The sequence below is a fragment of the Balaenoptera ricei genome, chromosome 13 (genome assembly GCF_028023285.1).
Source record: "Balaenoptera ricei isolate mBalRic1 chromosome 13, mBalRic1.hap2, whole genome shotgun sequence".
In the NCBI taxonomy this organism is placed as follows: domain Eukaryota; kingdom Metazoa; phylum Chordata; class Mammalia; order Artiodactyla; family Balaenopteridae; genus Balaenoptera; species Balaenoptera ricei.
The window spans coordinates 96,655,791-96,672,769 of NC_082651.1; the positions used below are offsets into that span (position 1 = coordinate 96,655,791).

At 46.9% G+C, this 16,979-nt stretch overlaps 1 protein-coding gene across 6 annotated transcripts in view; it reads right to left on the bottom strand.

Annotated features, from left to right (window-relative positions):
- ASAP2 (ArfGAP with SH3 domain, ankyrin repeat and PH domain 2) overlaps positions 1 to 16,979 on the bottom strand; it is a 161,070-nt gene that overhangs the window by 101,047 nt on the left and 43,044 nt on the right. For all 6 annotated transcript variants that reach the window (XM_059942262.1, XM_059942261.1, XM_059942259.1 and 3 more), the window contains exon 2: positions 5,350 to 5,422. In XM_059942262.1, the coding sequence (XP_059798245.1) occupies positions 5,350 to 5,422 (73 nt within the window). The remainder of the gene's footprint in view (positions 1 to 5,349; positions 5,423 to 16,979) is intronic.

Genomic DNA, 16,979 nt, shown 5'->3' on the forward strand with positions numbered 1-16,979 from the left:
GTAAACCGAGAACAAGTCTTTACAACGACTTGCTGTAAAGATGAGCATAAGGTACAGAAAGCCCAAGGTACGCAGGAAGTGTTCAAAAACATGAAACAATCACTATTCCCCTTGTCCACCTCCCACTTTATCCAGGAAAAGAGCTTTTCCCGGGGGTGACCGCCTTTTCGGATACTGCAACACCCGTTTCAGCAAATCTCAGTGCTGTATTAAGCGGAGGGAGTTTTATACTCTTGTCTTTGATATTTACTTTTAAATAGAAAAAAAATTCATAAAAATTTCCCTACACATTTACTTCCAGTTAGGTGTTAGTCACTGAAAACTGACTCTATTTCCTTCTTTCACAAAATCAGTGGTTGTCAGGTAATCAGTTAATATCTATGTACTGGCAAGCTAAGCATGGTGGCGGTTTTTGTTTTTGTTTTGTCACTTGTTTTTAAAAAACTGTAGAGGATAAACAACAAGGTCCTACTGTATAGCACAGGGAACTGTATTCAATATCCTGTGATAAACCATAATGGAAAAGAATATGAAAAAGAATATATATATATGTATAACTGAATCACTTTGCTGTACAGCAGAATTTAACACAACATTGTAAATCAACTACACTTCAATAAAATAAAAATTTAAAAAAACTGCAGAGGACTTTGAAGAACATCTAGATGTGGGTTTCTCAACCTTGGCATTACTGACATTTGGGGCCAGATAATTCTTTGTTGGGGGCTGTCCTGTTCATCACAAGACCTTCAGCAGCATCCCTGGCCTCTAGCGCGTGCACACACACACATACATATACACACCCACATACATACATATACACACCCACATACATACATATACACACCCACATATACACACACACACATACATACACACACACACACTCTTCAGCTGTTAATAACCACACTGGGACAAATCACCCTGGCTGAGAACCATTGATCCCTATTCTAACCTAAATGACTGTTTTTCAGACAAGGAAACCAGGGCTAAAAGACGTTAAGTAGGAAATAACGTTAATATAAATGTTTCAGACATTACATGAAATTTCTAAAAATCTTATATGTTCTGGTATAATGTTATAAGTTATAATTCTAGTTATTACTATAAAATGTATATCTCAGAAATAACTAAATTTCCTTGTCAATTGCATTATTATGAACTTTTATCAAATCTTTAACCGTGGTCATTTTTAAGTCTTTTGTCATTTACAGACAGTTCTGGGTGTACTCTGATGCTTTTGCAAAAACGTTCCTATAAAAGGGTTTCATCTTCAAGGATTCATGGAAAAGACTCTGACAAGTACAGGTTTCTGGTAACTAACTATACTGCTGAACTGAATGAATAAGCATTTTCAGAACTCTAATGGAAAACCGATGAATTCATAAAAGTGCTAACAAAAGATCAAGATGAAAAAAAAAATTAATTACATGGGAGTGAACTGATGAGGATGATTATAATTTTTGTGACTTTCTGTTTGAATAATAATAATAAAAAAATCCCACAAGGACCCAGAGGCAAAAAATATACAAATCAATTTTCACTGCAAAGTAAAGGAGCTGTTACAGTGGAGGATTATTGGACTGAATGTCAATATTATGACATAGTATGAGTGTGTTTCGTGCTTGGTAATTGCAATCATTGTTGCTTTTGTTGTGGTCATGCCTTTACAATGCTTGGTGTCAGTCTATTTATCTCTTGTAAAAATAAAATACAGTGTGTATGTGTGAAAAAAAAAGAATAGTTTTGGGGGCTTCCCTGGTGGCGCAGTGGTTGGGAATCTGCCTGCCAATGCAGGGGACACGGGTTCAAGCTCTGGTCTGGGAAGATCCCACATGCCCGTGAGCCACAACTACTGAGCCTGCGCGTCTGGAGCCTGTGCTCCGCAACGGGAGAGGCCGCGATAGTGAGAGGCCCGCGCACCGCGATGAAGAGTGGCCCCCGCTCGCCGCAACTGGAGAAAGCCCTCGCACAGAAATGAAGACCCAACACGGCCAAAAATAAATAAATAAATAAATTAATTTAAAAAAAAAAAACTTCCTGGTCCACAAACGTTATTCAGTCTCTTTCTCTCCAAAAGACATTCAGATAGTAAAGGGAATGAAATCAACACCGCCGCCTCCCCCCTCCCCAGCTGCCTGGTGCAATACTGACTCATTCCAGATTGAAAGGATAGTTGTAAAACCACTACCATATTTGGGAAAAAAAAAAAAAAAAAAAAAAAAGAATAGTTTTGGAGATTTTTGAAATCTATATGTATTTCTATATCTATATCTGTATCTATTCAAACACACAGTGTGTATCCTTTTGCTCAATATTTTATCTGTGACATTCACCTATGTGGTTGCATATACTTATAGTTAATTCATTTTCATTCTATACAGTATTCCATTGCACAAGTATGACATTTTTTAATACATTTAAAAAAAAAAAAAAGCGCTAAGTAACTTCTTCCAGGGTATGACAGCCAGCACCACAAACTCCAGGTCCAGAAAGCTTTCACACTTAGTTGGGAACTAGCCCAGTCAAGAACAAATTAAGTCCCTTCTCTTCTTTGCCTTCCCAAACTTATTTCACATTCACTTGGTACTTGTCATAAACAAATTAATACCTGTCTAATCATATTAACATCAATGTAATTGCCATATATAAAATACGCAAAATAAAGGGAAGAAAAATATCTATAAAGTCAAAACTCTGAAACAATCATTTTTTAGCATATTTTCCCCAAATATTTTTTCCTACAGATATGCTTTTCTCCCCATCTTGGGTAAATCTTTAGTTTTCTCTTTATACCTGATGTCAAGACAGTAGGACATGTCTTGAGATATGCACACATACCCACCCATACATAAATATACATACACATGGACATAGTACACACACACATGTGCACACACACACATATATAAAATTTGTTTTGCTTAGAATTCAGTGGACTCTTTAAATTTGAGATCTGAAATCTTTCTTTAGTTCCAGGGATTTTTTTCAGCTATCATTAAAAAAAAAAAATTCCCCCCTTTCCACTCTCTTTTCCCTCTTCTGGAACTCCTTTTAGGTGGATGCTAATATTGACCCCTCTGAATCTATTCTCATTGGCTCTTAATTTTTATTTTACACTGTCCATCCATTTAACTCCTTGAGTTCAGGCAACATGGGGCCTCACTAATTCCTTCTTCCTATGTGTGTAGCCTGCCATTTAGCAAATTTTAGTTTTCAGTCTTGCTCTGATTGCCTTATTAAATCTGTTTCCTCAAGTATGAGTTCTTCAGTTTCTTGATTTGGGGGTTCTTCAAATGTTAGGCTATTCTTGATACTATCTCTGAGTGAGTGAGATTTTCATTTTAATGAGGTCTATCCATTTTTTCCTTCTATGTTTATTGTTTTCTTTGCCCTACCCAAGAAACCTTTGCCTACCCCAGGCTGCAAAGATATTCTCCTAATTGTTCTTCAAGAAGTTTCATAGGTTTAGCTTTTTTTTTTTTTTTTTTAAATAAATTTATTTATTTATTTATTTTAGCTGTGTTGGGTCTTCATTTCTGTGCGAGGGCTTTCTCTAGTTGCGGCAAGTGGGGGTCACTCTTCATTGCGGTGCGCGGGCCTCTCACTATCGCGGCCTCTCCTGTTGCAGAGCACAGGCTCCAGACGCGCAGGCTCAGTAGTTGTGGCTCACGGGCCCAGTTGCTCCCCGGCATGTGGGATCTTCCCAGACCAGGGCTCGAACCCGTGTCCCCTGCATTGGCAGGCAGATTCTCAACCACTGCGCCACCAGGGAAGCCCCATAGGTTTAGCTTTTACATTTAAATCTGTGATCCATTTCAAATTAATTTTTGTATAAGGGATGAGAGAGGGTTGTGGCTCATTTGTTCTCACGTAGATATTCAGCTGTTCCAGCAGCATTTGTTAAGTTTTAGAATCAGCTTGTCAGCACCCCTGCTGACATTTTGATTAGGATTGTGGTGAATCTTGACATCAATCTGGGGAGAAATGACCTCTTATCAATATTGTCTTCTAACCCACATATACCATATACCTCTCCGTTTATTTAGGTCTTCTTTAGTTTCTGTCAGCAGTAGTTTTGTATGTTTTCAATGTCAGGTTCTTGCATATCTTTTGCCAAATCTGTTCCTAGATATACTTGGCAATTCTTGATTGTAATATCATCTTTGTAGCTGAAATCTCCTACTAGACCCTTCATTATCTTGCTTTGCACAGCCCTCCCTGGAGGAGAGGCAAAGCAGCTACTGGAGTTGTGCTCACACTACAGGTGACTCTTGAACAAGGCGGGGATTAATCAGGGTATAATTCATTTTCAGCCCTCTATGTCCGCGGTTCCTCCACATCCGCGGGTTCAACCAACCATGGACCCTGTTAGTATTTGCTTTTGAAAAATATCCACGTATAGGTGGACTCGTGCAGTTCAAACCAGCCTTGTTCAAGGGTGAATTGCGCTTTAGTTGGGGACGGGGGTGTCGGGTGGGACACGTACCTCCAGAAGGTCGCACGTCCCTCCTGACATCACAGCCACCTGGGGCGTTCCCAGTCCTTCCGCTCCGATTACTACTCTCACTGAAGGGAGACACCACGAGGGTGAAGGGGACAACGTAGAGCTATCCAGCGCCTGGGCCCCTCCTCCTCCCAAGCCGCCCTCCACAGGCAGCCCCCGGTGTACCTGCCACCCTCAGCAGTGGCGTGTCTCCCACCAGGCAGCCTTCTATCTGCAAGCCCTGCTCCAATCTCTCCAAGACTCCTCACCACCACTAGTCCCCTAAGGCTGCCACTTCCTCATTTCTGAGTGAAACTTTATAGTCACTTAATGACTTTTAAAAAGTACTTTCTATCATTAGTAACGTTTTGTGCAGGGAGCAGGCCTGCCACACATGTGCAGCCCGTCATCTTTGGGTCAGAAGTTGCAGTGTTTTTTGTTTTTAACCTATTTATATAAGTCTAGATCAAATATTACTTTGAGTAGTTGATCATGTTTTTATACTTATTAATTTTCTTCCCAGACAAGAAAGGCAAGAATTGGATAAGAGAGAAATGGAAAGGGCATCTGGCATAATTAATAGCACAAACCAAAGAACAGAGGCAGAAATGAGTCCACCCTTCTTAGCCAGCCTGACAAAGCTGGTCCATGCAGGGCCATCACGCGAGCCTCAGCTGCACTTCAGAGAACCGGAAGCACCCGTGCTCCTAAAAATTACACATCCCAACTCACCTCTCTAGTTTGTATGCCCAGGAAAAGGAGTTTGGTTGATTATTCATTAATGGTTGATTAACATTATGATATCAGGACTGCAAATAAAAAATTTTCCACAAAGAAGCCCCCAGGAAAGGATGCATACTCACCCAGCCCAGAGATGTTTATTGCTTTCACGGATTTCTTCATTTTGTAAAGAACCATCCGGTCCACGTCCAAAGCCTAAAAAACAGAGAATGTATTCATTAAAACATGCTTGAGCTTAGACCACAGCTTCAGAGAGCGGCCACAGGAGCGCCATGTGGAGGCCCCTCTGGGGTTGCCTCCGTGGGACTGGTGCTCAGTGTGGTGGGAATGAAGATGGAGCACGTGGTCCCTAAAAGCCACCACCTTGTCACGTGCCCCATCCACCTGAAGCCCCCGAGCCGCCTCTGCCCTCACTGCCTGCTGGACACCAGCCTTCTGCGGTGAAGCGAGTTAACCTGGACCACCCCTCAGTTCTCCCTGTGAACCAGCGAGCCCTGCGGGTGTGCCGGCCTGCCGGGGCCCGTCCCCCGCCTAATCAAACAGACACACTTCCTAACGTTCTCCTCTAAAGGCACACACCTGTTCGCCACTGTATCCTCAGCACCCAGCAGAGAGCCTGGCAGAGAACAGGACTCAAAACGCAGCTCAGAAAATGACCATGAGACTAGCAAGACCGGCAGGACCCCAATCCAGACAACGGTTGTCCCTGCTGAGCCCAGAAAACAAGGGGCAGCCACTGAAAGCTTCTTCCTCTTAGCAGGGGGGAGGTGAGGGTCATGCAGGCCCCAGTGAGAACAACGGGGCAGGCAGGAAGTGGATTCAGGGAAAGCCTACCCAGAGGTGAGGGCCCGGCCGGGACCCACAGACGGAAGCTCGACGCAGGGCAGCAGACACGCTGGAAAAGTCAGGGAGTGGCCTCCGAGATCTACTCTGCCACTCTCAACCAGGTTTTAGTACTCCAGCTGCCGGCCCTCCCACAGACGACAGAGTAATCTTCTGTCCACAGGGGTCTGGCTCAGCTGTGCTGAGAGAAATGGGAACTGGGGGTAGTCAGATGCCTCAGTGTGGAAGGCCGAGGCAGAGGAAATGCCCTTTATCACACAGCTGAACTCTGACAAATTCCCTCCCAGGTTACACTGTGGGGCACACCCCTCCCTGATCATTCACTGCAGGAAGCCTTGTAAAAATGCCACCAGATGGAAACTGTACCCTTGTCATTAAAGGCACGCACTGTTTCCTGAACTCAGGAAAGAGGAGATGAACACTAACTGTTGCTTTTCTAGTCTATTATGAGGACCTGAGAAGTACAGGTGAGGTGGGCGGCAGAGGTGATTTTTAATTAAAATTACAAGAGGGAAAAGCAATTACCTTGCCACTCAAAAACAGTGCATTACAGTGCATATTTACAGATAATTAAGGTTGAACTTGGTCAAGAGAAGTTAAAATGATTAAGACTGAACGCTGGAAAAAGTCTCTGTCAATTATATATAAAAACAGCATGGGAATTTTAGAACAAAAATAATAAAACTTGAGAGTCTCAAGGAACCAAAAGTTTCTACCAATCAGGCTGAGACTTCCAACCAGAACATGCACTCACCCACACCCTGCCCTCTCCAAAATCTACCTAAACTTAGGAGAAGGAAAAAAAGCTGCAACTATAACCAGAAAGCTTAGGAGAAGGAAAACAAAGCTGCAACTACAACCAGAATTTGTGTGTAACAACTGTAAACAAGCAAAAATCTAATAGACAATACGGCCCTAAGTAGGAACTACGCAAAAGCCTAAGTCTGGCCAAAACCCTCATTAATTCTGAGGAGCTAGACCACAGCTGACCTTTAGTTTACAAAGCAAATTTCAGAGAGTAAATTCATCACATAAACAAGGCTGTAGGGATGTGTCACAGATATTTCAGAGGAAAATAAACAACTGTCTTCAACCACTTTAAAAGCATCTCTTTTGATCCCCTAAACTGTTATATTAATAGCCACAGTTCTTATTTATTCATGAAAGCAGCTCTCCTCCAAGTCCACGGCTGGTCTGGGATCCTGTGCAGCGTGGGAAAGGACGGCCTGCCTGGGGGGACGCTCACACTTTTCCTTTTCAGACCCGTGCTGTCCAGGATGGTAGCCACTGGCCACAGAGGAATATTTAGAGTAAAATTTAGAGTAAAATTAAAATGTAATAAAATTTATTAGGCAGCTCCTCAGCCTGGCTACCTTTCTCAAGAGCTCCGGCCACATCCCATGTACTGTTTCTAAGCACACCCCGCTTTATGCTTCTCCTCTGTACCTGCATCCCTCTGTGTGCCATCCCCCAGGGCTACCTCGTAAAGCACTGGTAGCACCTAGGGGGTCCGTTCCCTCTTCCCCCCGTGCGACACGCCTGTCTCCCTTTGGAGGGCTGCCTTAGTCTTTGCTCCCAGGGCCCTACAGGGACCTCCATCTGGCACGGAGGCACCTACGTCCTGATGCTGGCCCACGGGGCCAAAACTGCAGTCTGTCTGAGATGAATCTTGAGCATCTAGGGTCCACACGCCACTTCTGTCCCTCGCCCTGTTTTCATGCAGCCATGCACTAAGGATCTGTACAGATGAATATTTCCAATCCATGTGATGATGGGGTGATGGAGAATACTAACTCTGAACAACCAATTAAGAGAAAGGTTCGTACATCAACTATACTTCAAATAAACACATAAATAATGAAAAGAGAGAAATGTTAGCCCCCCAGAAAGAATTCCACTCTTCTATGGACCTAGAGTCTGTCACATAGAGTGAAGTAAGTCAGAAAGAGAAAAACAAGTACCGTATGCTAACACATATATATGGAATCTAAAAAAAGAAAAAACTGGTTCTGAAGAACCTAGGGGCAGGACAGGAATAAAGACGCAGACGTAGAGAATGGACTTGAGGACACAGGGAGGGGGAAGGGTAAGCTGGGACGAAGTGAGGGAGTAACATTGACATCTATACACTACCAAATGTAAAATAGATAGCTAGTGGGAAGCAGCTGCATAGCACAGGGAGATCAGCTCCATGCTTTGAGACCACCTAGAGGGGAGGGAGGGGATATGGGGATATACGTATGCATATGGCTGATTCACTTTGTTTTACAGCAGAAACTAACACAATATTGTAAAGCAATTATACTCCAATAAAGATATTAAAAAAAAAATTCCACTCTTCTTAGTAGACCTGCATTACCAAAAAAATTACACTCCATTACTATCATTATTATTATATTTTAATTTTCATTAAAAAAATTTTTTTGTGGAAATTTCTTTTCTCTCTTATTATGTAAGGATGTACATAATTTTGCCTCAATTTTGCCTCTAGGCCTGAAAATCCTAAATATTTTAGGCCCACAAAGCCTAAAATATTTACTATCTGGCCCTTTGCAGACAAAGTCTGCTGACCCTTGACCTGAGGATCCACACAAACGTTTCTCCTGCACCGTCAGCCGGCCCTGCTGCTCCTGCCCTGAACTAGAGGCGACAACACAGGGCCAGCTTGGTCCCCAGCACCCTAAGGTCACAATTTGAGCCAGCAAGGGTGGGAAGGGCCTGGCTTATTCTTGGAACCCAGAGATTCTGCCCTGGAGGGGACAAGAGGACAGCAGACCACAGGCCTCCCCATTTGGGCCATGACCCATGCCTGTCCCATCTCCTCTCCCCTTGTTCCTTTCATGAAAGGCCAAGTGGAGAAGAAATGACATATCTGAAGGACAGAAAACCAAATAACAAAACAAAACAATGCCCGGACCTGTGCCCCAAGGACAGCTTTACCAAGAAAGAGTCATACAGATATTTAGATGGTGGCTTTGCCTCAGCGCACATTTGACTTAACTTTTGAAGTAACAGAGAATGTTAACGACAGTGTCAAATATTTCCAGACCACTTTTGGGAAGCACAGAAATGCATTGTGGCCTGCAGGCTCGGTTTAAAGTGAGAGCAATAATGGATCGACCTCCTCCTGGGAATAAAGCAGAGGCCTGGAGAACAGCAGGTGTTATGAAGAATTAAGATCAAATAAATAGCCAAGCTAGATCACAGCTGTGCGAAACGTGTGCCTAAGGACAAACACGGACACACTTTGGTATTACCTAATAATATTGAAGTTACTCATAGTATGTGAATGTTTGCACCAGAAGATACATACAAGGATGTTCATGACACGCTTCCAAGTAGCTGAAAACTGGACAAACCCAAATGCCTGTCAATGGGAAAATAGATGAACTGTTGTGTATTCACGTAACAGAATGCTACATAGCAATGGAGACGAACAATCTTGACCCACCCAGAACACAAATGAAACTTCACAAAAATATTAAAGAAGCAAGTTGCAAAGGTCAACGTGCACTATAATACCATAAAGTTTTTTTAAAAAAATAGACAAAATTATGGGACTTCCCTGGTGGCGCAGTGGTTAAGAATCTGCCTGCCAATGCAGGGGACACGGGTTCCATCCCTGGTCCGGGAAGATCCCACAGGCTGCAGAGCAACTAAGCCCGCGAGTCCCAACTACTGAAACCCACGCACCTAGAGCCCGTGCTCCGCAACAAGAGAAGCCACCGCAATGAGAAGCCCGCGCACCTCAACGAAGAGTAGCCCCCACTCGCCGCAACTAGAGAAAGCCCACGCGCAGCAACGGAGACCCAACGCAGCCAAAAATAAATAAATTAATTAATTTTTAAAAATAAAAATAGACAAAATTAGATTATGTTTAGGGATGTAGATTATGTTTATGTTTAAGGATGTAGATGTTGCTGAGAAAAAATGGGAGAGAGCCCCAAATGCCTAACCTAGGAGAATAACCACACAAACTATAGTGCACTCCTACAATTCAAGTCTAGACAGTTGTTAGTATCACTGACGCCCACTGGGTCACACTACGTGAAAACGTGGAGTGCAGAAAGAACGCAGACTAGGTACAAATGCCCATGTTAACAAAGGAGAGCCCTGAGGTCAGTAAAGTTGAAGAACCAAGTACCCACAGGCACCCCACGGACCCTCTCCCTGGAGAGGTCAGCCCCCAACACAGCCCCCGCTAGATCACTAATGTAGAGAAACGGAAACAGATGACGTGAATGCCAGCTTTATAAAAATGCTTCACGTCCTGATTTTTATTGGCGGGGGGCGGGGGGGGAAGCTACTGGGAGATCTGGGGGAGCTGAAAAGGGAAAGGCAAATTTTGGCAAAACGGCTACAACCCACCAGAAGCAAAGAAAGGCACCCCCAGTCTCCCTGGCCCTGGTGCCCTGTTCCCGGGGAGACAAGGGGCAGGGGGCGGGCCTGGCCTGGGTCCCCCGACCCTCCCATAGTGCTCTGCTCCCTGGGGCTGACAAGAGAGCTCGGATGCAAGCAGGAAACGGGAGATCTCAGGAGACTAATCACAAACAGAATGGACCTTATCCCAGAAGGTGCTAACACACCCCTGGCAGGAAGTGGGAGGGAGGCGGTGCGGGCGCTGCACCAGATCCGGCACCGCAGGCCTGGCGATGCAGAAGAGGCTGGGAAGGCGACCTTCAGCTGAGAGCGAGGCCAGCCTTCCACATCTGTCCCAGTCCCAGAGGACAACGTAATCACAAGCCAGGCTGATTTCCCCAGGAAACGAGGATCAAGCCACATGAACTCCACTTTGGTAACATAAACCGGGAGAGAAGACTGGAGATGGCCGTTTTCTTTCCAAGCCCCACACGCAGACGAGGAGAGCGAAGTGAGACTTCCGTCAACCACATCCACTCTGTGGGCAATGTCCCTACCCTCACCCCATCTAGCACACAGAGCCCCACCATTCCCACTGGGCCCTCGACGGGGGCCTTTCTGCGGTCAACTGGCTGCCACATTTGTGTCTTATATATTCTTTCAAAAAATGCATCTCGTAACTGTGACCAGAGACTTTAAGCAACACATGCAATGAAAATGGGAAAACCCATCGTTCCATTCAATCTCCTAATCCCCTCCTAACACCCACATCTCTAAGTCCACGATGTCACCTACAGGAAGACACCAGAAAGAAAAGAACCCAACAGAATGGGATCTTAGTTCTGGCCCCTCAGTGCTGTCCTGTTGGAGAATAGTGCAGAAGTTAGAAATCACTGGCTTTAGAATTGGACAGATGTGGTTCTCAGCCAGGCTCCACTTACTAGCAGCACAGTCTCAGAAAATTACTTCACCTCCCTGACTCGGTTTCTTCATCTATAAATTGGGAATAATAATATCTGCCTCCTAGGATAAGGTCATCAACATATACAGGACCTGGCATATTGTAGGCACTCAATAATCAGTAGCCGTTGTCAGTGTCTTCCGGTTCTCAGAGGGTCTAAAGCTATATCACACTTATGACCAAGTAAGGTAGCTGCTCAGAAACACCATCACCCCAGTACTGTCCCAATCAGTAGGATAAATATTTTCAGGTCTGATAATGGTTATGATAACAAGTGGAAATAACTCAGAAAAAAACACTTTTGTAGCTCTTGCCAGCCTTTCACTTCCACATGCATCCGTTTTTTTCCATCACTTTAAATTCTCCAAAACTTTTCCTAGTGTGTTTCTGACTCTCTAAATGGGTATCACGACAAAGGCAGGGCCACACGGCTAGTGGTAGCACAGGGTGCCCTGGGCCACATCAGCTTTAACATTTAGGGAGAGGAGTGTGGAATCCCAGGTCTGAAGTGCAAGGGGGTGGTGGGCACCTGGTATCAGTCTGTCCCCGCCCCGCACAGACCCCCAGGCATCAGGAACCCCACTCACAACGCAAGGCCTCTAGGCGGGCTTGCGGCTCTCACACCTGCAGGGGCCACACCAAGCTCTGCCCACCCTCTGCTCACAAAGGGCCGCACTGTGAAGGTGACCGTAGGGTTGGACGATGCCTGAAGCTCTACAGGTGCATCCAGGGAATGAACAGCCACAGTGTTACTCAGATAAGGTCATCAGCATTTGAGAGAAACACCTTTTAGTTCCAAAGACAGCAGGAGATGGGAAAAGGCATCTGGGGCTTCCCTGGTGGCGCAGTGGTTGAGAGTCTGCCTGCTAATGCAGGGGACACGGGTTCGAGCCCTGGTCTGGGAAGATCCCACATGCCACGGAGCAGCTAGGCCCGTGAGCCACAACTGCTGAGCCTGCGCGTCTGGAGCCTGTGCTCCGTAACAAGAGAGGCCACAACAATGAGAGGCCCGCGCACTGCAATGAATAGTGGCCCCTGCTTGCTGCAGCTAGAGGAAGCCCTCACACAGAAACAAAGACCCAACACAGCCAAATAAATAAATTTTAAAAATAAATAAATAAATAAATAAATAAATAAATAAATAAAAAGGCATCTGCAGTCCCAAGTATCATACATCCATTTAAATTCCACAAAGCACTTTAACATCCCTTATCTTGGGCAATACTTACAACACCCTGTGAAATCATCAGTTCCCCTAATTTAAAGTAGAAGAAACTGACTCAGACTTTAGGTGACTTGCCCAAGGTCATTTATTTGGCTTTGAACTAAAGAAAGGCTAGGAGAGCTCCCACAAGCTAAGGGGCAAGCTTCCCGAACTGTGCCCCCCACCCCGTTTGCTAACAGCCTGGCTTCCAGAGGCCGGAGGGGCGCCGGGGAGCTCAGTGGGCTTCTGCAGCCGCCTTCCCTAACGTTCAGGAAAATCATCCCCCTTACACCCGACTCCCTGTGCTTCCTTTAAGCCCCTTTCCACTAAACTCCTCCAGGCGCACGGGCACACCTGCCCAGACTACCTGTGTAACCAGTCTGGGGTTTCAGAATCTTCCCAAGGGCCGAGGGGGTGGGTAGTGCATGAAGGCAGGTGGCGGATTTGCCACCATCTGCATTCGCCCGGGTTATACAATCTACTCCTGGGCTTCTCAAGAGGAAGATTAGATAAGACGACGCTAGCCTGCCGTGTGTTGATCTTCCACTTCTTGGTTCCTGCTTCCCATCCCAAAACCTGGCGCCCTGCCCTGTGATGGAGTGGAAAGTAGGGAGGAGGGAAACCCAGAATGAGGAAGGGAGACCAGAGGGAAGAAGGAACCAGCAGGCTTGTTGAGGCCCCAAAGCTGCCTGCCACACACAAAGCCACCCTCTAAACACAGCAGAGGGAGGTTTCTGAAAGAAGGAGGTGAAAATGCAAACAAGGCCAACGTGCTACCTGGATCCCTCAGTGCCCCTCCTGCTTTACCCCCAGAGTCTCGGTGCCTGTCCTCCATCCACACGCCCCGCCGATCCCCAAGGCTGCACGTCTAGGAACTGACCTTTTATTTTTCTGCAATTCAAGTACTGCAGTAATGGGGGGAGAGAAAGATAAACTGGGGAGGCCAGGCGCGCATGGGAACCACCCAGGCATCTGCCTGCCCCGGACCACGCACGCTGCACCCCACTTCATCCTCGTGACCCCGGCTTATTGTGAGAGCGCCGCTGGAGTAGAGACCATGGCTGAGCACACAGAGCTGGGCTTTAATTCCCGCATCTCCACACACGAATGACTCCATCCCTGGGCCTCAGCTTCCACACCCCTAGAATGGGGCGATCACACCTACTCGATATGGCGACTGTGAAGATCACACCACACGGGTGAGCACTGCCCAGCAGCTGGAGAGCATCCGCGTCGACCCGAGGACCCTTCCCCTCCCGCCGCCCCGGCAGCCCGCGCGGCGCAGCACAGCAGGCAGCAGCGTGGCTGGTCGCCGACTGGCACAGACCCCGGGCTGCCGCTGGACCTGGCGGCTACCCTGGAGCGTCCTGCTCCAGCTCTCCTGCGGCCACGCCCTGTCCACACACGGTGAGAACAACGGGGGCCAAGGGGGTGCACCGACCGGGAGCCCACGCCAACCCCCAGACCGCACTGCGGATACCCAGCCCCCCAGGACCCTGCATCCACAGCCTTGGTCTGAGTGGGCTTCCTCCCCAGGGTGGCCATCTGCGGGGAGAGATGGACAGAGCCTGGACGTACACTAGACACACATGCTGGGAGCGAAGCTGGAGGCGCCCAGAGGTGCGAAAGCATCAAGCCTGCCCCGAGCCCTGGCGTTGTACGTGGGGCTCCCGGCACCAGGGAGCCTAGAGGTGGTCTACACCAGGCGCCCACCGCTCCCGTGCCCTGCAGGACCGGGCTCCACACTCCTGCTCCGTTTAACCCAGGCCGCGCAGAATGCTTCAGGGGTGCGAGAGCCGAGAAGATGGTATGGGGAAGTTCAGCATCAGCACCCGCAGCCTGGAACATGGCAGGGCCACTTCACACGCCGGGGATCAGAAGAGTTCATTCAAAGAAAAGAAACCTCCGCTAAACACGTGCACAGAAGACTGCTTCCACGGCGTCGGAAGGCCGGGCATCCACAAACCGCACCCAGCTGGGAGCAAAGCGGGGACCAGAGAGGAGGAGCCGCCGGGGCACAGACGGCCTCACTCTTTCTTCTTCCCTCCGAATGACCCCACCCCCAAACAGCTCCCTCTTATCGAGGAAGCAGGGGAGAAGGTGTGGAGCTGAGGCCACGGCATGGACAGAGGTGAGGGGCTGGCCGGTCAGGGAAGCGAGACAGGGTGACATTCCAGTGGAGCGAGCGGCGCGGCGGGAAGAGCAGGCCACAGGGCCAGGCAAGGCGGCAGGAGGAGGCTGGACGTGGGGGCGGGGAGGGGGCGTGCAGGGCAGGTCCCTGTCGCTGAGGGGCAGCGGCGGAGGGTGGGACGGGCAGCCAAAGGCGAGAGCAGCTCTCAGCTGGCTGACGCGGCTTCTGAGGGTCATTAAAGGCTGTCTATTTTCAGCATCTGGGGGTGTGAGTGTTTCTCCCCAAGGAAGGGCTCTTGACCATTCGTTTTATTCTCTTTGTTCTCCACCCAAAGAAAAGAAAACTCTAAACCCCAGTAACAGAACAAGACGGAGAGCAGGGGACTGGTTCCCTCCGCCTAGGGGAGAGGCCCCCTCCGGCCCGCACCGGGGGCCACATGGCAGACCCCGCCCCTGACAGGACACGTGCCCGCTGCGTGCTGCAATCCCCGGGGAACCCCAAATGCTGAGTCCTAAAAACAGACACTGCATGTAGTGGTGCAGTCTCACACCAGACATGGTTTCTACGTTTCTCAGACCAGAATGCTATCTGCTTTAAAGCTAACATGCAAAGTATTTACTATCTTTCAAAAAAAGCAGAGATACAAATTTACTGTTTCTTAAGAAACCTGAGGAAGCTGCAAGAGTACACACATGTTCTGCTGGTCCAAGCCACGCAGCCCAGGCATCTGGGAAGGTCTACATTTATCACAGTGACTGGAATGATGGATTGTGCAAAACAAGGGGTGAGCATGGTGGCCGGCAAAAGGCACCATCCAAGCTCTGTCACCTACTCATACTGTAGCCCTAGACGAGTCACTTCTCCTCCGAGGTCCCAGACGTAAAGTTCTGTGAAACTATTGTCTTTAAGACAGTTTGCATTTCAGCTATCTTTCCAAGGAGGGACTACAATTGTATTCAAATACATGTGATGTAATGGATTAATTTTCCAGGGTAACTAAGAATCCTGCCCAAGACTCTCAACAGAATCAATTAATGACTAGCTATTAACACTGTGAATAATCAGTCCTATTCCAAACATAAAAACAAATATTTGGTAATGGCAAAAGGTAATTTTTAACTAAAAATTCCGTATTTCCCTGGCTTGGACTTCTCACAATAGGAAGAAATGTAAAGTGTGTGTCAGTACAACTTACCAGAAGGTCAAAATACCAACGTGGAGATACCAGCAGTCGTGTTGCCGGTGGGAGTGATAATAAATGTCTCACATCCGTACAGCACTTTCAACACAAAGTGCTTTTACATAAACTATGGCTGGTGATCCTCAAACACAGGTAATATTATCATAACAAAGCAGAGACTAAGTGAAGTTATTTTTCCAAGGCCACAGAGGTAATGATAAAACCAAGATGCCACCTTTGTAATTTTTTTTTAATTCAAAAAAAATACTTTCACGGGGGTTCCCTGGTGGCACAGTGGTTGAGAATCTGCCTGCCAATGCAGGGGACATGGGTTCAAGCCCTGGTCTGGGAAGATCCCACATGCCGCGGAGCAACTAGACCCATGAGCCACAACTACTGAGCCTGCGCGTCTGGAGCCTGTGCTCCGCAACAAGAGAGGCCGCGATAGTGAGAGGCCCGCACATCGCGATGAAGAGTGGTCCCCGCTTGCTGCAACTAGAGAAAACCCTTGCACAGAAACGAAGACCCAACACAGCCAAAAATAAATAAATAAATAATAAATTAATTTAAAAAAAAACAAACCAAAATGTGTTTTAAAAAAAATACTTTCACGGTATCTTAGCCTGTTGTTCTTTCTGACATCATGTGCTGTTTTCTTAGTCTGTTCAAGGTAAACAACTGTTAAAAAGTCAAGAAACAACAAACCAAGAAAATAAAGCTATTTTCATTTGGGGGGAAAGTTTTTTTTAAAACTTGCAGTCATTCCATAATGCTTACTAAGCAGCTATTCTGTTCACATCATTGTGTGAGATTGGTTCATACCACTGTGTATGAAACAGTCCCTGCTTTCAAAGCCTTAAAATTTCCTGAGGCAACTGAGAGCTCTCAGAAACGAAGCCCCAGGGAATAAAGCCAGGCCTAGCAGCTCCTCCAGGACAGGACCCCTGACTTCTCATCTCTGAATCTCCACAGCCAGCACAGTGCCTGACACCTGTAAACGCTCCATGAACATGGAATGAAACCACACTCATTCTGTTTACACCAAACAACACGGAGCCCGGCTAACAGGGAAAG